The sequence below is a fragment of the Pelophylax lessonae genome (genome assembly GCF_965119305.1).
Source record: "Pelophylax lessonae genome assembly, chromosome: 9".
Classification (NCBI taxonomy): domain Eukaryota; kingdom Metazoa; phylum Chordata; class Amphibia; order Anura; family Ranidae; genus Pelophylax; species Pelophylax lessonae.
This window is the reverse complement of record NC_138776.1, coordinates 95,035,284-95,060,144: the sequence shown is the minus strand read 5'-3', so window position 1 is coordinate 95,060,144 and position 24,861 is coordinate 95,035,284. Positions and strand designations below refer to the sequence as shown.

The following is a 24,861-nucleotide window of genomic DNA, read 5'->3' as shown; positions in this document are numbered from 1 at the left end:
AATACTAGTCTTCTCTGCTGCTACCAATATTATCACCATCTGATGTAAAAGCATTACTCGATTTAAACTGGGCTTTTTTTTGGGTGGAGTGAAGAAGAGCCTATTTCCTCAGCAGATCTTTAAGGGTCTCCTTAGCCCATAGAAATAGGATCTCGTCTACCCCCCAACCACAGCTGTTAAAGAGTTTGCAGGTTGTATTAGAGTGCAACACACACGCACTAGCAGATATCAATAGTACTCTTCCTCTTAAGAAGATAATACACTATATTGTCAAACGTACTGGGATGCCTGCCTTTACACGTACATGAACATTACCGCCATTCCAGTCTTAAGCTGGATACACACTATACAACTTTTGTTGTCAGATTTCCTTTAGATTTACCTTTTCTATGTAGTGCAAGGGCCTGCCTGATTGCAAACAAATTGAAAGTGTTTAGATTTGACCTCCTATTATATAGTTATGGTAAATCTAAAGGAAAAAGTCTAAAGAAAATTGTATAGTGTGTATGGCCCATTAGTCCGTAGAGTTCAGTATTGATTTGGCCCACCCTTTGCAGCTGTAACAGCTTTAACTCTACTGGGAAGGCTGTCCACAAGGTTTAGAAGTGTGTCTGTGGGAGTGTTTGACCATTCTTCCAGAAGCGCATTTATGAGGTCTGATAGTGATGTTTGCCAACTGCATGAACTCCCAGCCCTACCTGCTACCATTAAACTTTGCTCAGTAAAGGGGTATAGAGGTAGTGCTGTTGCTGTATTATTTATCTGGGCAACCACTGTTTTGTAAGGCTGTAATGTTCAAGCACCCCTGGCAGTATTATAGATGCCCCAATCCTTTGGTGTCCCTAGCTGTCAAATTTGCTGCATGTAAATGTCAAGAAAAACATAAATAAAGTCATCAGGTTGAAAAAATAAATATACAGAATACTAACATTATATGTAGTAACTGTATACATTTATCAGCACACACTAGGGTTGAGTTACTAAAGACAAACAGGCTGTTTATTTTGCAAGAGAATTTTTACTTCACAAGGAAATGTAATCTTAGCTCAGTGAATGTGATGAAAATTTACTCTGCAAAGCATACCCAATCATGTGCAAGGAAAAAAAGAAAAAAAAAAGAAAAAAGAAAAAAAAAAAAAAAAAAAAAAAAGTAAAAATTCTATTGCACTTTTGTGTTGAACCCTGTTGAGCGATTGCTTACCCCTGCTCTCATATAATGTGCCCTTTCCCCATATAATGTGCTCTGCTCTCATGCAACGCACCCTGCTCCCGTGTAATGCCCAAAGCTCCCGTGTAATGTGCCCTGCTCCTGTGTTATGTGCCCTGCTCCTGTGTTATGTGCCCTGCTCCTGTGTTATGTGCCCTGCTCCTGTGTTATGTGCCCTGCTCCTGTGTAATGTGCCCTGCTCCTGTGTAATGTGCCCTGCTCCTGTGTAATGTGCCCTGCTCCTGTGTTATGTGCCCTGCTCCTGTGTAATGTGCCCTGCTCCTGTGTAATGTGCCCTGCTCCTGTGTAATGTGCCCTGCTCCTGTGTAATGTGCCCTGCTCCTGTGTAATGTGCCCTGCTCCTGTGTAATGTGCCCTGCTCCTGTGTAATGTGCCCTGCTCCTGTGTTATGTGCCCTGCTCCTGTGTTATGTGCCCTGCTCCTGTGTTATGTGCCCTGCTCCTGTGTTATGTGCCCTGCTCCTGTGTTATGTGCCCTGCTCCTGTGTTATGTGCCCTGCTCCTGTGTTATGTGCCCTGCTCCTGTGTTATGTGCCCTGCTCCTGTGTTATGTGCCCTGCTCCTGTGTAATGTGCCCTGCTCCTGTGTAATGTGCCCTGCTCCTGTGTAATGTGCCCTGCTCCTGTGTAATGTGCCCTGCTCCTGTGTAATGTGCCCTGCTCCTGTGTAATGTGCCCTGCTCCTGTGTAATGTGCCCTGCTCCTGTGTAATGTGCCCTGCTCCTGTGTAATGTGCCCTGCTCCTGTGTTATGTGCCCTGCTCCTGTGTTATGTGCCCTGCTCCTGTGTTATGTGCCCTGCTCCTGTGTTATGTGCCCTGCTCCTGTGTTATGTGCCCTGCTCCTGTGTTATGTGCCCTGCTCCTGTGTTATGTGCCCTGCTCCTGTGTTATGTGCCCTGCTCCTGTGTTATGTGCCCTGCTCCTGTGTAATGTGCCCTGCTCCTGTGTAATGTGCCCTGCTCCTGTGTAATGTGCCCTGCTCCTGTGTAATGTGCCCTGCTCCTGTGTAATGTGCCCTGCTCCTGTGTAATGTGCCCTGCTCCTGTGTAATGTGCCCTGCTCCTGTGTTATGTGCCCTGCTCCTGTGTAATGTGCCCTGCTCCTGTGTTATGTGCCCTGCTCCTGTGTTATGTGCCCTGCTCCTGTGTTATGTGTCCTGCTCCTGTGTTATGTGCCCTGCTCCTGTGTTATGTGCCCTGCTCCTGTGTAATGTGCCCTGCTCCTGTGTTATGTGCCCTGCTCCTGTGTTATGTGCCCTGCTCCTGTGTAATGTGCCCTGCTCCTGTGTTATGTGCCCTGCTCCTGTGTTATGTGCCCTGCTCCTGTGTTATGTGCCCTGCTCCTGTGTTATGTGCCCTGCTCCTGTGTTATGTGCCCTGCTCCTGTGTTATGTGCCCTGCTCCTGTGTTATGTGCCCTGCTCCTGTGTTATGTGCCCTGCTCCTGTGTTATGTGCCCTGCTCCTGTGTTATGTGCCCTTCCCTCGTCGAATGCTCCCTGCTCCCGTGTAATGTGCCCTGCTTCAGTTTAATGTGCCCAGCTTTAATGTAATGTGTTCTGCTCTCGTGTAATGTTGAAGAATTGAGCATCTGTGCATAAAAAAAAGCATTCACAAGTTTCACATTAACCACTTCAGCTCCGGAAGGTTTACCCCCTTCATGACCAGGCCATTTTTTGTGATACAGCACTGTGTTATTTTAACTGCGCGGCCGTGCAACACTGTACCCAAATAAATGTATGTCCTTTTTTTCCCTACAAATAAAGCTTTCCTTTAGTGGTTTTTGATCACCTCTGTGGTTTTTATTTTTGTGCTATAAACAAAAAGAGACCAACAATTTTGAAAAAAAAAAAATAATATTTTTTACTTTCTGCTATAAAACACATCCAATAAAAAAAAACAAAAAAAAAAAAAACACCACAACACATCACATTTCTTCATCAGTTTAGGCCAGGGGTAGGGAACCTTTTTTCTGCCAAAAAAGGGCCATTTTGGATATTTATAACATAATTTGAGGGCCGTACAAAATTATCAATAAAAATGTGCCTGTTATATTTGGTCAAACATTTAAGGCCCGTACACACGTGCAGATTGTCGGCCGAAAAGATTCGGCCGACGACCGATCGGCCGATTTTCGGCTTGTTAGTATGATGCTTCCGACAGCCGACAGCGCACTTTCGGCCGAACAGAATCTGTCGTGCAAGCATTAAAATTTTTGTATGCCGACACCAGAACGGCCGATTGTTCGCCAGTCAGTACAGATTTCGGCCAACAGACAGCAGATTTGCAAGACTGGGCATGCTCAGAAAAGAAAAAACACAGGGAAGGTTAACCATCACATGACATCACTTCTGCAGTCGGCGGACAAAATTCGTGTGCAGTCTTTTGCACTTTTCAGCGGACACGACAGCCCGGGGACAAAAGACGGCCGATCGGTCGGCCGACGATCGGTACGTGTGTACGGGGCTTTAATTACCCCTAATGTGATGGCTGGAACTGCTTCTCTTTGATGAGGTGCGTGATGTTAGCTGGTATTGATGCTGGCTGGTACTGCTGGTGGGTACTGCTGGCTGGTACTGCTGGCTAGTACTGCTTTGGGTATTGCTGGCTCAGGCTGGTACTGTGCTGTGCTGTAGGTACTGCTGGCTTGTACTGCGGTGGGTACTGCTGGCTGCTACTGCTGGCTGCTACTGTGCTGTAGGTACTGCTGGCTGATACTGCTGTGGGTATTGCTGGCTGGTATTGCCGGCTCAGGCTGGTACTACTGGCTGGTACTGCTGTGGGTACTGCTGGTTGGTACCATTGGTGGGTACTGCTGGCTGGTACCGCTGGTAGGTATAGCGTGCTGGTACTGCTGGTGGGAAATGCTGGCTGGTACAGCTGTGGGTACTGCTGGCTAATATTGTTGGCTCAAGCTGGTACTGCTTTAGGTACTGCTGGCTGGTACTGTTGGCGAGTACTGCTGGCTGGCACTGCTAGTGGGTACAGCTGGCTGGTACTGCTGGTGGGAAATGCTGGCTGGTACTGCTGGTGAGAAATGCTGGCTGGTACTCCAGGCTCAGGCTGGTACCGCTGTGGGTACTGCTGGCTGCTATTGCTGTGGGTACTGCTGGCTCAGGCTGGTGCTGCTGCGGGTACTGCCAGCTGGTAGTGCTGGCACAGGCTGGTACTGTGCTGTAAGAACTGCTGGCTAGTACTGCTTTGGGTACTGCTGGCTCAGGCTGGTACTACTGACTGGTACCGCTGGTGGGTACACCTTGCTTGTACTGCTGGTCATTACTGCTGGCTGGTATTGCTGGTGGGAAATGCTGGCTGGTACTGCTAGAGGGTACTGCTGGGTGGTACGTACAGCTGGCTGGTACTGCTGAGGGTACTACTGGCTTGTACTGCTGAGGGTACTGCTGGCTAGTACTGTGCTGTAAGTACTGCTGGTGGAAAATGCTAGCTGGTACTGCTGTGGGTAATGCTGGCTGGTACTGCTGTGGGTAATGCTGGCTGGTACTGTTGGCTCAGGCTGATATTGCTGGCTGGTACTGCTGGCTGGTACTGCTGGTGCTTACTGCTGGCTGGTACTGCTAGTGGTTACTGCTGGCTGGTACTGCTGGCTCAGGCTGGTACTGCTGTGGGTACTGCTGGCTCAGGTTGGTATTGTGCTGTGGGTACTGCTGTGGGTAATGCTGGCTGGTACTGCTGGCTCAGGCTGGAACTGCTGTGGGTACTGCTGGCGGGAAATGCTGGCTAGGAGCGGCTCAGGTTGGTACTTCTGGCTGGTATTGTGCTGTGGGTACTGCTGTGGGTAATGCTGGCTGGTACTGCTGGCTCAGGCTGGAACTGCTGTGGGTACTGCTGGCGGGAAATGCTGGCTAGGAGCGGCGCCCCGCTGGAGGAAGATAGAGATGCTTCTTGTATTGGTCATAGGTGGAGTGCCTTTGATATCACTCCGCCTGTGACTCACTTAGACTGTCAGGACGGAGCCGGAACTATACAAGAAACATCAGCTCTGTTCTGACAGCTCAGCTGAGAGACACAGACTCAACGGCACAGGGGGCTGGACCAAATGATTTTGTGGGCCGTATGCAGCCCGGGAGCCGTAGGTTCCCCACCACTGGTTTAGGCCAATAAGTATTCTGCTACATATTTTGCTAAAAATCTCAATAAGCGTATACAGTATATTGATTTGCACAAAAGTTAAAGCATCTACAAAACTTTGGGATATTTTTATGGAAATTTTTATTTTTTTTTACTAGTAATGGTGTTGGTCAGCGACTTATAGCGGGGCTGCGACATTGCAGCGGACAAATCAGACACGTTAGTGACACTTTTTTGGGGAACCAGTGACACCAATAGAGTGATCAGTGCTAAAAATATGCACTGTCACTGTATTAAAAACACTGGCTGATAAGGGGTTAACAGAGGCGATCAAAGAGTTAAATGTGTTCCTAGGGAGTGCTTGCTAACTGTGGGGGATCTGCTTGTACATTGGGAAGGCAGAGATCTGTGTTCCTGCTTAGCAGAAACACCGAATCACTACCTTCCCTTCTCACATATGCCGTTCTGCTTCTTTTGGGAACAATCAGTGAGTATCAGCGTACGTTGAATTCGCCGGACCCTCTGATTGTCTCCCGCTGTGTCCAATCACAGCGGTAACGGGAAGCCGGTAGCGCGCCACAGACCCTGAAGTGCAGAATCACGTACAGGTATGTGATTCTGCACAGAAGAGCTGCCTTTCCACCGTATATATACAGTATACAGTCGGCAAGCAGTTAAATAGGTATGTTTTAAAATTCATTTGATTCAATTGATTCAATTATTTAATGCCATTTCTAAAAATAATTGGTGTTTTATCAACAGCTCACTGATCACACTAATGTTCCGTGAGCTGTACATGTGAAAATTATTTCAGGGGTTCCCTGAGATCTCAAACTTTTTCCCAAAGGTTCCTCCAAGGTAAAAAAGGTTGAGAAAACCTGATCCAAAGTGACACTAAACCATGGGGGAAAAAAATGTATTCTATTCCTATGTATTGTTAAAGTGTTATTAAACCCAGGACCCTGCATTTACTATATATCTGGTCTCCCACAGTACACAGACCATGGAAATGCAATAATTTTAGTAAATAAAAACATCTTTTCTCATCAGCAGTTTACAGCAGCCTTGTCATTTCTATCCGTTCCTGATGAAGCTTGTAGGAGGAGTTTTCGCACTGAGCTGTCCTATGAGGCTGCAGGGCACCTGACCCTCTGTCTGGACAGTGCTGATTGGCCCTGTGCTGATCACATGCACTCTCCCAAGAAAAAAAAAATCTGTAGCAATACACACCAAATTGAGCATGTGCAGCCTGACTCCAAAGGTTCTGTCTTATATGGACATGTTTGGGAGTCAGAGGAAGAAGAGGAGGATCTGTGCATACAAGATCAAGCGGCCTCTTTACAAAATGCAGAGGATTAACCCCTTAGGTTCCACAGTGAGTATAACAAGCATGCTTTACTGCATATACACACTGGTTTTACTGTTGTGTGTTTAGTAACACTTTAATTTTAATTTTTTTTTAATTTTTGCGCTCAACCTTCTTCAAAATTTCCCACTTCTTTTTTTTGCTGCTGTGATCTGTTAGAGGGTGGCTTTGTTCATTCTCCATGGTCCCACTGTATGTAGGAACATAGCCGCCCTCTCTTGGTTGCTTCTGAGATGGACTAGGGACTATGATTTGCAGTGTGCATAGGGCAATGTACATGATCACAACTACTACTACCACTGCTTGTTCCAAATAGGGGAAAGTCATGGAGGAAAATACAAGGAGGCAGAAAAATATGTGTATGGATTCTGTTTGGAGGATAGGGATATTGTTTACTGTCAACCTAATGTCAGTGCTTTCACAACAACCCTTTAAAATAGTCAGATCCAATTTGTTTTGTGTCATTGTTAGTACTTGTTAAATTGTCAGACCAGTTCTCTTGGGTTTAGTTTGATAAGCAGGAGTACCCTTTAAACCCACCAGAAGTACCCTATGGGATACTCTCATTCAATCAGCGCCCTGTCCTAGTATACACATACTGCTTTTTTTATATGTATCAAATGATCAGAGCCCCGTCCTATCATACACATGTCATACACATACTGCTTTTTTATATGTATCAAATGATCAGAGCCCTGTCCTATAATACACACACTGCTTCTTTTATATGTATTACACCAGCCTTTTTTAACCAGGGTGCCCAGGCACCCTTGGGTTCCTTCAGGTGTCTTCAGGGGTGCCTTGGCAAAATACCTAGAAATTGCCCAATAACTGCATACAAGTCAGTGGGTGGATCAAGCCTGCCTATAAGTTACACAAAGCCACAGGTTTTCATTGTGCGCCATTACAGCCTTCTAGCGGCCAGTGTCGTAACAATCAATGATGTCATTGGTTGATAAGGAGGATGTTGGGCACCTGCACAGCATCTTTATTTGCCCCTCTCTGCCCCTTTCCTTCAGCACTGGGGTCACATTAGCTGAGTGAGGTAGAGAAACCGGGGTAGCAGAGAAACACGGAAGTACTAGTCAGTACCAGAGTGGAAAGGTATATTTGCTTTGGAAGAATAAATCGCTGCTAATGTTGGGTGTCCTTCGCATGTGGATGTAGGCACATTATGCAAAACTATTTGTTTAGTTTTTTAAAATTTAGAAAGGGGTGCCACGAGATTCTGGGGTATTTTAAAGGGTGTCCTGACTAAAAAAAGTTTGAGAAACATTGTATTACACAATCAGAGCCCTGTCCTATCATACACATGTCATACACATACTGCTTCTTTTCTATGTATCATACGATCAGAGCCCTGTCCTATCATACACATGTCATACATATACTGCTTCTTTTATATGCATCATACGATCAGAGCCCTGTTCTATCATAGACGTCATGTACATACTGCTTCTTTTATATGCATCATGTGATCAGAGCCCCGTCCTATCATACACACGTCATATGCATACTGCTTCTTTTATATGTATCATACGATCAGAGCCCTGTCCTATCATACACATCATGTCATACACATACCGCTTCTTTTATATGCATCATATGATCAGAGCCCCGTCCTATCATACACATGTCATATACATACTGCTTCTTTTATATGTATCATACGATCAGAGCCCTGTCCTATCATACACATGTCATATACATACTGCTTCTTTTATATGTATCCGATCAGAGCCCTGTCCTATCATACACATGTCATATACATACTGCTTTTTTTATATACATCCGATCAGAGACCCGTCCTATCATACACGTCATATACATACTGCTTGTTTTATATGCATCATATGATCAGAGCCCTGTAATATCATACACATGTCATATACATACTGCTTGTTTTATATGTATCATACGATCAAAGCCCTGTCCTATCATACACATGTCATATGCATACTGCTTCTTTTATATATATCACACAGTCAGAGCCCTGTCCTATCATACACATGTCATAAGCTTCTTTAGACTAATGTTCAGAAATTTAGTATCACTCTCAAATTGCATTGTGATTTTTTTTTTCTTTATCAGACCCCTGAAATCATGCAATACACTGATCCCATCATATGCACAAACTCGCAGCAGAGACGTACCTACAGCACTGTGCCATTATCAGCTTGATCACCAGCTTCCTTCTTACCCATAATGCAGTGCTGCTTTATATTGTCCCCTCCCTCTGCATGAACTCCCTAACCCTATGTGCTATATGTAAACTTTGCTCAGTGAGGGGCATTGCTGTTGCTGTATTATCTATATGGTTATTATTGGTTAATCATTGATTTGTAAAGCTGTAATGTTAAAGAGGTCTGCTAAAGCACCCCTGGCAGTATTATAGTTTCATCAGGAGTCATTAGAAAGAAAAAAATAAATATACTGAATACAAACCTTATACTGTATGACGTAGTGACTGTATACATTTATCAATATTAATCACAATAGGGTTTAGTTACTAAAGTCAAATAGGCTGTTTATTTTGCAAGAGAATTTTCACTTTACAAGGAAATTTTCTCTTAGCTCAGTGAATGGGATGAAAATTCACTTTGCAAGGAACACCCAATCATGTGCAAGGAAAAAAAGAAAACAACACAAAAACGTAAAAATTCCATTGCACTCTCGGAACCTGTTGAGCGATTGCTTACCTCGAGCGTCTATCTACTTTTATAGTTTAGACTCTTTTTGGATCATGCCACTAATTCTAATCACAGTTACCAGAAATGGAATGCAGACTTGTCAGATTAAATTTGGAAGAATGGGAGATTTGCACCAGACATTTTATTATGAATATGATCTATGGTAGAGAGAGATTTCTGCAGGTAAAGTTCCCCCATAGAGACTCTGGGGTTTATTTACTAAAACTGGAGACTGCAAAATCTGGTGCAGCTCTGTATTGAAACCAATCAGCTTCCAGGTTTTATTGCCAAAGCATAACTGAATGAGATGAAGTTAGAAGCTGATTGGCTACCATGCACAGCTGCACCAGATTCTAAATGTACCAGTTTTAGTCAATCTACCCCTATGTCACCCCACAATGGCTTGCTGCTATTTCCCATTTGACTGATCCTTCTTGTACACGTTACCATTCCTCCTTTAGGCCCCTTTCACACTATCCGTCCGCCGGACGGATTCCGTTTTTCTCAGCGGGGGATCGAGCCGCCGATCCCCCGCTGAGCAGCAGGAGGACAGCTGTGTCTCTGCGCTGTGTGCGGAGACACAGCTGTCAGTTCCCCATGCATCTCTATGGGGGAAATCGGATGGGAACGGACCGTCGGTCCGTTCTCATCCGATCCGCTGGACGGATGGAAAATAGGGTTTCCATCCGTCCAGATTTGACGGATCGGATCGGGTCGGATGTCAGCGGACATGTCTCCGCTGCCATCCGATGCCCCATAGGAATGTATGGGGGGACCGTTCAGATCAGCCAAAAAAACAGACAGGCAGATCTGAACGTGTGTGAAAGGGGCCTAAGGATTCTTCCTATATATGTGTGGATGTGCCCCTCCATCAAACCTTATTGGACAGCAGTGGTAGCAGAGCTTAATTGACCGTGTGTCTCAACTCTTGGATTGGACCCTAAGGTGCTCCTGTAGAGATATATGATGGGGTGGACTTGGGTCAATATGTTAAGTTCTTTTTTTTTTCTTGCTGCTTTTTATGTCCACTGAGAGATTCCCTTAAAGTAGAAGTCACCTCATCCTCCCACCTTGTCTTCATGGCGTGCCACTTTTGATAATGCTTTAGGCTGGGTTCACACATGTCCAGCTGCGGTTTGCAGTCCCGTGCAGTTTTGTTCACCGGTTCAGGTGCAAAAATGTACCTGAATTTGCACCTAACTGGACCCAAAATCGCACAGGACTCTTTTTAGAAATGGACCATGGCCGCCCCGGACATGTGAACTGGCTTAAAGCCGGTCCGAATGACACATTATGCTAATCGGATGTGGTTAATAATGCATCCGATTGGCATATATGACAACTGAGCCTTATTGATCTATGCAAGTAGAAACTGCCCCCAAAAATTTGGTGAGATATGGTCTACCTAGATAGTTTTCTGGGATGCTAGTCAACCCATTCAACCATAGTATTCGAACTATACTGCTTGATGGCTATGAATTTAAAGCGGTAGTGTACCTTGCTTTTTAACTTTTACCTACAGGTAAGCCTATAATAAGGCTTACCTGTAGGTAAAATTAATATCTCCTAAACCTGCATGGTTTAGGAGATATTCGCCCTGCATGCAGCCGCTGACACCAGCGGCGCATGTGACCTTCAGAGCTCCCTGCCGACTCCTTCCTGGATAGTGAACTCCCCCGCGTGGGAGTGACGTCATCGCGGTCCTGGATACTCACAGCGCCTGAGCGGCCGAACCCAGAAGAGATGCCGAGGGAAGATGTCAGCTGCCTCAGCGTTGTCCAGGCAACCGTGTCAGGGCTTCGTTCTAAGGTAAGTATTTCATAATGATCTAGTATGCGATGCATACTAGCTCATTGTGCCTTTGTCCTGCAGGGTTTGTTTTTTGTTTTTTTTTCGAGGATACAACCGCTTTAAACCCAAATCTCGGCAAAAAAAAAAAACTTTTCCCCACTGCATGGGTTACCTGCTTGTTTTGCCCAGGGGCAACCAGAAAGCTTATACTCACCTGATCCTCTTCTCCTGCAGCAAACGGCATTCCCTTAGGATCCAGCAATGGCCTGTTCCTGATGTCCCTATGTCCAGAGCAGGTCTATGGGCTTGTTGACGTCAGGAACAGCCCACCACACAATACCGCTAGACCACATGGGGTTACCGTGGGCAGAGTATATCTCTGCTCTCCAATCCCCTAGACCAAGGGTGGGGAACCTTTTTTCTGCCAAGGGCCATTTGGGTATTTATAAAACCATTCGGGGGCCGTACAAAATTATCACCTTAAAAATGAGCCTGTTATATTTGGTCAAACATTTAATTAACTCACCCCTAATGTGATGGCTGCAACTGCTTCTCTTTGGTGAGGTGTGTGATGTTAGCTGGTATTGATGATGTTGCTACTCGCAACAGGTTTCCCAGGTTTGCGTCGGCCAGTCTGGAGCGCAGTCGACTTTTTTGTGGTTGTAAGTTTTGAAAAGAACTGCTGGCAGATACTGCTGGTAGGTACTGCTGGCTCAGGCTGGTACTGCTGGCTTGTACTGTGCTGCGCCTGCGAGTACTGCTGGATGGTACTGCTGGCTCAGGCTGATACTGCTGGGGGTACTGCTGTGGGTACAGCTGACTCAGGCTGGTACTGTGCTGTAGGTACTGCTGGCTGGTACTGCTGTGGGTACTGCTGGCTCAGGCTGGTACTGATGGCTGGTACTGTGCTGTGGGTACTGCTGGCTCAGGTGGGTACTGCTGGCTCTGGCTGGTACTGCTGGCATGTACTGCTGGCTGGTACTGTGCTGTAGGTACTGCTGGCTGGTACTGTTGTAGGTACTGCTGACTCTAGCTGGTACTGCTGGTTCTGCTGTGTGTACTACTGGTTCTGGCTGGTACTGCTGGCTAGGAGAAGTGTAGCAGCGCCACGCTGGAGGAAGAGGTGATGTTTCCTATATTGGTTACAGGCGGAGTGCATTTGATATCACTCCGCCTGTGACTCACTCAGACTGTAATAACGGAGCAGGAACTATATAGGAAGCATCGGCTCCATTCTGACAGATCAGCTGAGAGACACAGACTCAGCTGCATGGGGGACCGGACCAGATGACTTCGGGGGCCGCATACGGCCCCCGAAACGTAGGTTCCCCACCCCTGCCCTAGACACAGCCCCACAGCAAGCAAAACTTTTTCTTTTTCCCAGAGGCTTCAATGGACATTGCACCATTCTTTTTCTGTGGTTTCCTTCTTCCCCCATACTTCTCCTCTCCCTTACCCTGCTCATTTTCTCTTTCACCACCCCTTTCTCCCCCCCCCCCTTTTTTTTACTTTCCCACCTTCCACGGTCTGAAACTGTCCCAACGTCACTTCATAGTCCCCCACGCAGATTGAATCTTCAAAATATTTGTTTATTATGTATTATTTAATTTGACACTCAATTGATTATTCTTACTATTTTTATTGATTTAGAAATTGGATAAAAAGGTTTAGCACTGTAAAATTCTTTTTTGAAAGGTAAGTAGAGAATTTTACATACAACTATATAGATCAGACCAAAATAAGGGACAAATGAGGAGGAGCAAGGGACAGGAGGACTTTGTTCAAAATGAGGGACAGTCCTGTTGAAATGAGGGACAGTGGAAGCTATGCCCAAAGGATTCTCTTAATTTGCAGGGATTTCCTCTAACTTCCTGTTTGGGTTATCAGACAGGAAGTGAAGGGAATTCTCACCATTGGGACACAGATGGCATAAAAAATCTAACTAAAATGAAAATAAAGTTTTGCCTATAGTTCTATCGTTATACAACAGACGTGCATGTGCAGTATAATGAACCATAACAATGTAGGCCCCATTCCCACCTGTGTGACAAGCTTCTGTGCTTTTTTTGCCGAAACAAAGTGGTGGCCCTCCAGCAGTTGGGGAACTACAAGTCCCATCATGCCTTTGTAAGTCATGCTTTTAACTGTCAGCCTTGCAATGCCTCAAGGGACTTGTAGTTGCCCAGCAGCTGGAGGGCCACCAGTTTGACACCTGTGCGTGAGGCCATTGGCTTGAATAGGCTGCCCTACGTGTGACAAACATGCATTAGCGGCCCCGGCACCATTGTTCAAACAGTGAGCCTAGCGGGTTTTTATACTGCATATTTTGTTACTTTCATGTAATAAAACGCAACATTTGGGGTGTCATTACCAAAAAAATACCAAAAACACCAACGCGTTTCTAGGCACATTTATGAAACGTGTAGGTGTGCTTGGTTGCAATAAGGCCGCCTATCCCCTACAGGATGCAGGCTGAGCCGGTAAGGTAATAAAACATGTGTTATGTCCTATGCTGATCGTCATTTTTCAGTCATGACTGGTATATTCTGAAAATTACGATCAGTCCAATAATTAACAATAGTTATAGAATGGCCGTAAATGGCGCTGCCAGGACTGTCGTTCTTATGCTCCCGGAAGCTCTCAGGGTCCCGCCTCTCGTGCCGTAAAACGCGACGTCGTAAAGAATAAACTCCCGCTCCAAGATGGCGGCGGTGCCAGACGAGGCGAGTACCTCGGTGAAGACGGAGCCCGAGCTCCTGGAGGAGGTGAAGAGCGAGAGCCTGTCGGTGCCAGTTACCGAGGAGCCGGCGCTTGGAAATGGCCATGGCGCCTCCCCGAAGGCCGCCAGCTCGCCGCTGGCTCCTCCGCTCACCACCCCGGATCCTCCGGACCGGCAGACGCTGCTGGCAGTCCTGCAATTCCTCAAGAAGAGTAACCTGCGGGAGTCCGTGGACATCCTCCGCCGGGAGTGCGGCCTGCTGGAGCCCGAGGGGAGTCCGGCTCTCAGCCCCAGCGGACTGCCCACCTCCGGGGAACCCGAGAGCGCCGAGCACAGTCTGCTGAGCAGAGTCACCGCGGGGAGCGCCGCCATCTCCTCCACCGCCACCGGGGGAGCTCCGACCGCTGCACATTCCGCCGGGAAAGGTGAGGAGGACCGGGGAGGACTGACTGATGTCCGATCACACACCGCATCAGGGGGATGGAGAGCCACCCGGGGACACCACCGGGAATACCGAGTACTAGAGGGGAGAGAGCCAGACAGAACACTGTATGCTGTGCCCTGTGTTGGCCCTGCACTGTATGCTGTGCCCTGTGTTGGCCCTGCACTGTAGGCTGTGCCCTGTGTTGGCCCTGCACTGTAGGCTGTGCCCCGTGGTGGCCCTGCACTGTAGGCTGTGCCCCGTGGTGGCCCTGCACTGTAGGCTGTGCCCCGTGGTGGCCCTGCACTGTAGGCTGTGCCCCGTGGTGGCCCTGCACTGTAGGCTGTGCCCCGTGGTGGCCCTGCACTCTATGCTGTGCCCTGTGGTGTCCCTGCACTCTATGCTGTGCCCCGTGGTGGCCCTGCACTGTAGGGTGTGCCCCGTGGTGGCCCCTGCACTGTAGGGTGTGCCCCGTGGTGGCCCCTGCACTGTAGGGTGTGCCCCGTGGTGGCCCCTGCACTGTAGGGTGTGCCCCGTGGTGGCCCCTGCACTGTAGGGTGTGCCCCGTGGTGGCCCCTGCACTGTAGGGTGTGCCCCGTGGTGGCCCCTGCACTGTAGGGTGTGCCCCGTGGTGGCCCCTGCACTGTAGGGTGTGCCCCGTGGTGGCCCCTGCACTGTAGGGTGTGCCCCGTGGTGGCCCCTGCACTGTAGGGTGTGCCCCGTGGTGGCCCCTGCACTGTAGGGTGTGCCCCGTGGTGGCCCCTGCACTGTAGGGTGTGCCCCGTGGTGGCGCTTTTTGCTAGCCTGTCGCCCAAAAACCACCTCCACCCGATATGGCCCACAGGGACCACCAGACCGATGAGGGGTGTGCCTAATGGGAAGGAGGAGGAGAACCCTGGGTTGCCTGCTCTGTGTAGTGGTTTTGCACAGCGTGGCCCAAAGCCTCCTTTTCTTGGGTCCCGCTCTCCTGTCCAGTGCCCCCCCCATCAGGCAGCTTGCTATGGGGGCCACCCAAATGGAGTCACAGCTCCCTGTGTCCATTCAGACATGGAGCCGCAACCCACTTGCCCTCTCTTCTGATTGGCTGACTGACTTTGATAACAGCGGGAGCCAATTGCACCGCGTCTGTGCCTCAGCCAAACAGGAGGGAGAGTCCTGGGCAGCGCGAGGGACTTGTGGATAGCAGGCTTTTTTCTGACATTTGTTGCTTACTAGTTAAAGCAGTAGTTTTTGCTAGGAAATTACTTGGAACCCCCAAACTTTATAAACCTATATTATATATAATTTTAGCAGCGACCCTAGAGAATAGAACGGCGATCATCTGCAATATTTTGTCGCACTGTATTTGCACAGCTGTCTCTGAAAAGCTATTTTTTGGGGAAAAAAATACACTTCAATGAATTAAAAACAAAAAACTAAACAGTAAAGTTAGCCCACTTTTTTTGTATAATGTGAAAGATGGTTAATTCGAATCATGAGAGAATACTGATCTTTATTCTAAGCAAAAATGCTATTCTCATTTTATTCAGAATCGTGCAGCTCTACTATGTACTCTACTAGGTATGTTAGTTATATCCCTTGTGTTTTCCTGATACATATAGTTTGTACAATGGGGAATTTTCTTACTTGTCAATTCTTCTGTCTTCGGATTTCTATTTGTAACCTGTTTATCCCTCACTTATTCTGTCAAATTTGCAATAAAAATGAAAGAGATACATTTCCGTGAACTCATTAGGGATGGTGTGTTATAAGAGTTAAAATCTACTAGTTTACATTCTTTTTTTTTTTTTTTTTTTTTTTTTTAACAATTCTGATAAAGTAGATTTTGTTTTTCCTTTTTAGGAGTTTTGAATAGTGGCCCACAGGACCAGCCAGATGTCAGTGCTGTTCTGTCTGCTTATACTCAACAAGGAGATCCAGCTCTTTACGAGGAATATTACAGCGGCCTAAAACGATTCATTGAGTCTGTACTGGACTGTCATCGTGCAGAATTATCTCAGTTATTCTACCCTCTCTTTGTTCACATGTACCTGGAGCTGGTCTACAATCAGCATGAAAATGAAGCCAAATCTTTCTTTGATAAGTGAGTAATGTTCAAAGGGTTGTCAGTGGGTTTTCTGAGGCAGTGGCCCTGACCAACACAGCTACCAACTGGCAGAGGTTTGAGGGGATGGATTCATCTTCCTTTGAAATTAATGTGCAGTAATCGGTTTGGATTATTTGAAGCATAACTGTTTTTTTTTTTTTTTTTTTTTTATAAATTAAATCGCAGTTGAGCTGTATTATAAAAGTAAATTTAGTAAGAAAACTCCAGTTCAGATCTGAAAAATTAGAGGCCAAGTCCAGGACTCCTGTTTAGTGTTTACCATGAAATATTGTCCCATTCCCCACTCCTCTTCCCAAATGACCCAACATTGACCTGAATCGCTGGGTTCTTCTCCCTGCAGCATCCTTTCAGCTTTCGAATTTGGCGCAGCTGTTTGAGACTGCCTGCACAGCCACGTCACCCATTTACCAGATCTGTGAATGGAAAACTACAGGTCCCACCTGCCACTGTGGTAGAGGCACTCTTTGATCTCATTTGAGCACAAGCGTGCTGTATCTGCACTTGTAATTTATTGCTATATCCGCTCCATAGGGGAGGTCCTAAGTCCGTTCAGATCTGGTGCTAGACAGAGAGTCTGCATGAGCCTTTGCTTTGCTACTGCTATCCACTAATCTCAGTTGCAATATTTTGCAGGTTCTAAAGTGAAGCATATTTCTCTTTTGTTCATTGACAGACACAGCTCCTGGTCATCCAGGAGTAGGACACTAGGTGGAAAAAGTCTGGCTACGCCTATAGGCAGTCCCATTGGGGTATACTCCCTCTCTCTGCTATAGGTACTCCAGTTTTTTCTGCCTAGTTGAGTAAGGGCCTAGTTCCTTGCTGGGATTTCTAGTCCTGGCAGTTTTTTTTTTTAGATAGAATTCTTTTTTTTTTTCTCCTGTGAGATCTACAATCAACCGCCAAACTGGGTGAGGGGCTGAATAATCTAGGTCTAGTGGTCACCCCAGCCTGGCCAGCGAGCGCGTGCAGACCTCTGCTCCGTGCTAGGTCGGCCGTGACCTAGCCTCACCAGACGGGGGCTGACCTGCGAGTTAAAAGCCTCGTGAAGTCGTATACGACCAGTTCTTGGCCCGAGTAGCAGCGTCCTCCTGGCCGACAACCCCCCATTTCGATAGAGAGGAGGTTCTGTCTGGAGCGGTGCCTGCCTAGTTCCTTGTAAGGTAAATGACTCTCTCCTCTCCCCCTGGAGGGTTTTGGGATGGATGTGGGCCCATTCATGGGACGGTTGGACCCCTGGGTTCTCCTCCTCCTTCCCATTAGGCACACCCCTCATCGGTCTGGTGGTCCCTGTGGGCCATATCGGGTGGAGGTGGTTTTTGGGCGACAGGCTAGCAAAAAGCGCCCCCTGCCTCATCTGTCTCCTCAGATACTTTGATTTGGCCGCAGAGCGGGACACTCTGCTGGGTCTGCGACCACGTACCCTGAGTTCTGAGATTTGGAGGATGATTCCTCCACTTCTGCAACCGCTCGTGAAAAGGCGCTGGTGGATGCACTGATTGTATCTTTGCGTGAGACCTTAAAAATGGAGGACGCAGCTGAAGCTGCCACAGAGGCGTTGGTGTCCTCTAGCGCTCGCAACCTATCCAGAGTAGCAAAGGTGTTTCCTTTCCCTGCCTATTTTGACAGATTCTCTGCTAAGGAGTGGGAACAGCCAAAGCGTCCCCTTGTGGTCCCTAAGCTATTTGCTATGCCGTACCCCTAGGATGAGTCCCTTCTTAAAAAGTGGACTGTTCCACCAGTGGTGTAACCTCCGGTCTCCAAATTGAACAAAGCAACCGTGTTTCTTGTTGAAGAGTCCCCAGCATTTAAGGACCCGGCTGACAGAAAGGCGGAGGCTGTTGCTCGCAATATGTACACCCTGGCTACTTTGGCACTGAGGCTGGTATTTACCATTGCACTGGTGTTGCGAACTCTGACCGAGTCAGCTAAACTTTTGCGCCGTGACCTGGAGGGGGAGCAGCTCCCCCCGCCTTTGCTGAGTTGGCGAACCAGTTAGTCCAGGGGCTGCAGTTTATCTGTGATGCCTCTTTGGATACGGCTCCCCCAGTCGCTAGGCTCTGTTTCAGCAGTGGTCCTTCGGTGTGTTTTTTTGCTCAAATGCTGGTCTGCAGACCAGACTTCTAAGAAGGCCTTGACTGATCTTCCTTTTCAAGGAGATCACCTGTTTGGAGCTACCCTGGATGACATCAATAATGGGTCTCACGGGAAGGGGAGGGGGGAAAGCACCATCTTCCACAAGTTATTAAGGGCAAGGACCCTCATTGTAGACGTGGGCCATCCTTCTTGGCTCATAAGTTTTTTTTTTTTTTTTTTTTTTCTTTTTTTTTTTCGTCCCTCAGGGGCGACTGACTAGGGATCAAAGCTGTTCAGGGCCTCTGGTGGATTCACCCAAACTTGGTCTGGCCGGCCTGAAAGCAGGTTTAGCCATACCCACGGACGAGGCTCCTTCAGGAAGAAGCTGCGCCTTACCTATATCGGGGGTGGGGGGACGTCTTCGCTGGTTTCCGGACCCGTGGTCTTCCCTGGTACAAGACAAGTGGGTCCACAAGGTCATACGGTCTGGCTACAAGATCAAGTTTCTCTTACCCCCCAGCAAGGTTCTTTCCTTCCAACTTGCACCTGTCCCCAGACCGCTTACAGGGTCTGGGACAGTACAAGACCTGTTCCTTCAATGGGTAATTGATGAACCAGTTTACAGTTCCCAGAAAGGAAGGCAATGTGCATTCAATCTTGGACCTCAAGGCGCTGTACTGCTTTGTGCGGGTGCAGAAGTTCAGAATGGAGTCCATTCGCACGATGGTGGCATCCCTGCATCAAGGGGATTTTTTCTATTGACATCAGGGATGCTTACCTTCACATTCCAATATGTGCCGGTCACCAGGGCTTCCTCCGCTTTGCCGTGGGAGAGGAGCATTATCAGTTTGTGGTGTTACCCTTTGGTCTCGCGTTTGGTCTTCACAAAAGTGTTAGCCCCGGTGCTTGCATTGTTAAGCCAATGGGGGGTTGCTTTACTGGGCTACTTGGAAGACCTCCTTCTGCGAGCGGAGTCTCCTTCTGCTCTGGTGGAAAACCTGGAAATCACCATACAAACTGAGGGAGTTCGACTGGATTCTGAATTTTCAGAAGTCTGCTCTTGTTCCGTCCACAGAGCTGGACTATCTGGGTCTTACTGTGGCCTTAGCCAGAGTGCCCCTTACTCTGAACAAACTCCAGAAACTGCAGGCTGCTGCTTGTCTCCTGCTGTCCAGCAGATGGTCATCCTTCCGGACTTGTATAGGGATGCTGGGCCTGATGGTGTCTACCTTTTTGAGGTCATTCCGTTTGCAGTTCCATACGAGGTCCCTGCAAAGGGAGATTCTGGCCAAATAAGACAAGACTCTGCAGTCTCTGGACAATCCGATCCGGCCGAGCCGGGGAGAGGAAGAGTCCCTGATATGGTGGCTTTGTTCTTTGGCTGGACAAATCCTTCCTCCCCTTGTATTGGACAGTGGTCCCCGGGGATGCCAGCCTGTCTGGGTGCGAAGGCGTCCTCGGCAAATATTCTGCTCAGGGGATCTGTACACTGGTAGTCCAGACTACTGATCAATGTCTTGGAACTCTGAGCGATCAGACTGTGCCTGGAACATTGGATGGATCATCTTCATAGGATGGATGTTCAGTTGGACAATGCCACGGACGTGGCTTATGTCAAACACCAGGGGGGGCACAAGAAGTGTCCTGGCGGCTCTGGAGGCAGCCGGCATTCTAAGGTGGGCAGAATGTTTCGTTCCAGTCCTCTCCGCTGTACACATTCCTGGGGTGGAAAACTGGCAGGTGAATTGAGTGGGCAGGTCTTGGACCAACTGGAGTGGTCCCTTCATCCAGAGGTGTTTCATCAGTTGTCTCCTCCAGTGGAGCATACCTGAGGTGGATCTGTTGGTGTCCCGGCTCAACAGAAAGGTGCAGAGGTTTTTGGCTTGGTTGCGGGATCCTTTGCCGCTGGTGGCCCCGTAGGGTCAGTATCGTCTAATTTAAGTCTTTCCTCCTCTCCAGCTTCTGCCAAGACTTCTACGGAGGATCGAGGCAGGTGTTCCGGTCATTCTAGTGGGCCCGGACTGGCCTTGCCGGGCTTTGTATGCTGATCTGGTGCGGCTGGTTTCCGATGGTCCTTGAAAGCTTCCTCTCAGGTAGGATCTGCTGTCCCAAGGACCAATCTTCCATTGTACTTTACAGTTGCTGGCTTTGACGGCTTGGCTGTTGGAACGCCAGGCGCTGATGCATAGAGGTTTGCCTAGGAAATCTACTTCTAGGAAGATCTACCATCGTACGTGGAAGACGTGCATTGCATGGTGTGAGTCTTTTGGGTTCATCCTCGTTCTTTCGGTGGCTCTGATCTTGACCTCTTCAACAGGAGGGATGGGGGTTGAGCAGAAACTGGCCTTGAGTACAATCAAGGGCCAGGTGTCGGCCTTAGTGGTTTTCTTTCAACGGTCCTTGGCCAAACACTCCCTGGTGCGTACTTTTCTTCAGGGGGTTTGACACTTGGCTCCTCCAGTGCGGTCTCCGTTACTGCCTGGGGACCTCCTTTTGGTGCTCTGTCCTCCAGAAGTCTCCCTTTGAGAAACTTCAGGAGGTTCCCCTGCTTACTATCCCGGAAGGTGGCCGTTTGGTGGCGATCACCTTTGCATGCAGGGTGTCAGAATTGGCGTTATCCTGTCCACCTTGGTTGTTCACAGGGATAAGGTGCTTCTTTGCCTGTGTTCTAGGCCAAAACATCTGAATGAAATAGCTTTGCATGCCTTGGATGTGGTCCGGGTGATTAGGGTGTACCTGGCAGCTATGGAGTCTTTCAGGAAATTAGACTCCCTATTTGTGCTCACTGATGGGCCTCAAAGGGTTGTCCGCTTCCTCTGCGACCATTTTCAGATGGATCAGACAGTGGTTCAGGCCATTCCATCAAGGGTCAGGTTCCTCCTTTCCCGGTCAAGGCGCACTCTACTAGGGTGTTCAGTGCCTCCTCGGCCTTCCGTCATCAGAAGTCAGTGCTGCAGGTTTTCAAGGCGGCCACCTGGTTCAGTGCACACTTTCACAAAGTTTTATAAAGTGTATGTGTTGGCATCTGCGGATGCTTCCTTTGGTCGCATGGTTTTGCAGGCTGCGGTTTAAGAGGACCTGATCCTCTTTGAGGGGGTATTGTTTTCAGATGGGCTCCAGTTGTTTTGGTTGCGCTCCTGTTTACCTGTTTGGCTATAGTTTAGCTTTGAGAATTTCTTTTTTTGCTGTTCCCACCCCTCATGTTTAACAGTGCTTTGGGGCGTCCCAATGGTTAAGAAGATCAGGAGCTGTGTCCGTCAATGAATGAAAGAGAAAATGGGATTTTTGACTTATTGTACTTTTGTAGGGGGGTAGTATAATCCATTGGTTAAGATCAGGAGCTATGTCCATCAATGAACATCAGAGAAATGGATTTTACGGTAAGTCAAAAATCCCCAACCCCCCCCTGTATGTGGGGGTTATTGTACTTTTTCCAAAAGGTGGACTATGCCTTTTAAATGTTGTTTTTGAGGTGCACAAACTGTTAAAGTGATTGTAAAAGGGAATTTTTTTTTTTCTATAGTTAAAATTACAAACCTGTCATACCTGCTCTGTGCAATGGTTTTGTACAGAGCAGCCCAGATATTCCTCTTCTGTGGTGCTCCTGGCTCACTTCCTTTTTACAAAGCTGGTTGCTATGGGGGGGTCATCCGTGCAGGCTATATTCCACCCTCCTCCCAGTGCACCACAAAGCACCAAAAACTGTGCATTAAGCATTTTTGGCAGCGAAATGCAGGTGTGCTGGGAAGGTGTTTTGGGGTGCTATTCATAATGAATCGGGCTCCTGCACAAAACCTTATTGCAGCGCACGATAAGCTTACAGTAGGTTTTAACCCTGATAAAATGTTATTACTAATATACTAAATATATTTGGGAAAAAACACCTTTTCATCTTGATTTTTAAAGTAAATTTCAATTTAGAGTGTATGCATTGAATTAAATATGTAGCTAACCTGTAACAATTTTATTCTAAAGATTTCATGGGGACCAGGAATGTTACTATGAAGATGATCTACGTATTTTAGCCAGCCTCTCCAAGAAGGAGCACATGAAAGGCAATGAAACCATGTTGGACTTTCGGACAAGCAAGTTTGTGCTAAGAATATCCCGGGACTCTTATCAGCTTCTTAAGCGCCATCTACAGGAGAGGCAGAACAATCAGATATGGAGCATAGTACAGGAACACTTGTACATTGATATATTTGATGGCATGCCACGTAGCAAACAACAGATAGATGCTATGGTGGGCAGCTTGTCTGGGGAAGCAAAGCGTGAAGCAAACAAAGTCAAGGTGTGTACTTCAAGCAGATATGTATGACCTGAACAAGCCTCTAAGTCAGGGGTGGGGAACCTTTTTTCTGCCAAGGGCCATTTGGGTATTAATAAAATCATTCGGGGGCCGTACAAAATTAGCAACTTAAAAATGTGCCTTTGGTCAAAAATTTAATTAACTCACCCCTAATGTGATGGCTGCAACTGCTTCTCTTTGAGGTTTGTGATGTTAGCTGGTATTGATGATGTTGCTACTCGCACCTGGTTTTCCAGGTATGCGTCGGTCAGTCTGGAGCGCAGTTGACTCTTTGTGGTGGTAAGTTTTGAAAAGTACAGCTGGCAGGTACTGCTGGTGGGTACAGCTGGCAGGTACTGCTGGTGGGTACTGCTTGGCTTGCTCAGGCTGGTACTGCTGGCTCAGGCTGGTACTGCTGTGGGTACTGCTGGCTCAGGCTGGTACTGCTGGCTCAGGCTGGTACTGCTGGCTCAGGCTGGTACTGCTGGCTCAGGCTGGTACTGCTGGCTCAGGCTGGTACTGTGCTGTGGGTACTGCTGGCTCAGGCTGGTACTGTGGGTACTGCTGTGGGTACTGCTGGCTCAGGCTGGTACTGCTGTGGGTACTGCTGGCTCAGGCTGGTACTGTGCTGTAGGTACTGCTGGCTGGTACTGTGCTGTAGGTACTGCTGGCTGGTACTGTGCTGTAGGTACTGCTGGCTGGTACTGTGCTGTAGGTACTGCTGGCTGGTACTGCTGTGTGTACTGCTGACTCTGGCTGGTACTGCTGTGTGTACTGCTGACTCTGGCTGGTACTGCTGTGTGTACTGCTGACTCTGGCTGGTACTGCTGTGTACTGCTGACTCTGGCTGGTACTGCTGACTCTGGCTGGTACTGCTGTATGTACTGCTGACTCTGGCTGGTACTGCTGTGTGTACTGCTGACTCTGGCTGGTACTGCTGTGTACTGCTGACTCTGGCTTGTACTGCTGACTCTGGCTGGTACTGCTGTGGGTACTGCTGACTCTGGCTGGTACTGCTGTGTGGGTACTGCTGACTCTGGCTGGTACTGCTGTGTGGGTACTGCTGACTCTGGCTGGTACTGCTGTGTGGGTACTGCTGACTCTGGCAGGTACTGCTGTGTGGGTACTGCTGACTCTGGCAGGTACTGCTGGTTTTGGCTGGTACTGTTGCTGGTACCTTTGTGGGTACTGCTGGCTCTGGCTGGTATTGCTGGCTCTGGCTGGTACTGCTGTGGGTACTGCTGGCTCTGGCAGGTACCACTGGCTCTGGCTGGTATGTGCTGCTGGCGGGAAATGCTGGCTAGCAGCAGCTCCGCGCTGGAGGAAGAGGCGATGTTTCCTGTATTGGTCACAGGCGGAGTGCATTTAATATCACTCCGCCTGTGACTCAACTCAGACTGTCAGAACGGAGCCGGAACTATACAGGAAGCATCGGCTCCGTTCTGACAGATCAGCTGAGAGACAGACTCAGCTGCATGGGGGGGGGCCAGACCAAATGACTTCGAGGGCCACATACAGCCCCCGGGCCGTAGGTTCCACACCCCTGCTCTAAGTGTTAGATGTGTCCAGTTATAAGTTGCTTTTCTAAATGTTGACTTTATTTTGTAGGTCTTCTTTGGCCTTCTGAAGGAACCAGAGATTGAAGTCCCTTTAGATGATGAAGATGAAGAAGGAGAAAATGAAGAAGGGAAGCCAAAGAAAAAGAAGCCAAAAAAGGACAGCATAGGCTCAAAAAGCAAGAAACAGGACCCTAATGCACCACCCCAGAATAGGTAAATTTTACAATTAAAGAACTTTCTTGAGCAGCTTTCAAATGGCTGAAAGGATCTAAGAATTTGACTGTGGAAGTTGGCTCCCCACTCCTTTTGATTAATTTAGTTCTATTGACGCACATTGGTTATCGCCATGTCCAGGAAATTCAGCGCACACATACAATTGAGTTGCTGTCAGCAATAAAAGTTAAACAGATGCTTACACAAATGGAAAATGTGTAAGGCAGGAGCTTAAGCTACCAAGTATTTGTAGGTCTGTGTACAGTTTTAATAGGACAGTGTAGTCAGGTGGATGACATCACTTACAGTTGAGCAATAATT

The 24,861-nt window shown here is 47.9% G+C and overlaps 2 protein-coding genes across 2 annotated transcripts in view; one reads left to right on the top strand and one right to left on the bottom strand.

The window, feature by feature from the left end:
- LOC309563788 (arsenite methyltransferase-like) overlaps window positions 1-8,907 on the bottom strand; it is a 54,469-nt gene extending 45,562 nt beyond the window's left edge. Inside the window, exon 1 of the mRNA XM_082268401.1 lies at window positions 8,833-8,907. Within this exon, the coding sequence (XP_082124527.1) occupies window positions 8,833-8,849 (17 nt within the window). The 5' untranslated portion in view covers window positions 8,850-8,907. The remainder of the gene's footprint in view (window positions 1-8,832) is intronic.
- A 4,938-nt stretch (window positions 8,908-13,845) lies between these two features.
- TAF5 (TATA-box binding protein associated factor 5) overlaps window positions 13,846-24,861 on the top strand; it is a 29,256-nt gene continuing 18,240 nt past the window's right edge. Inside the window, exons 1-4 of the mRNA XM_082268449.1 lie at window positions 13,846-14,304; window positions 16,143-16,383; window positions 22,456-22,771; window positions 24,377-24,540. Coding sequence (XP_082124575.1) covers window positions 13,863-14,304; window positions 16,143-16,383; window positions 22,456-22,771; window positions 24,377-24,540 — 1,163 coding nt within the window. The 5' untranslated portion in view covers window positions 13,846-13,862. The remainder of the gene's footprint in view (window positions 14,305-16,142; window positions 16,384-22,455; window positions 22,772-24,376; window positions 24,541-24,861) is intronic.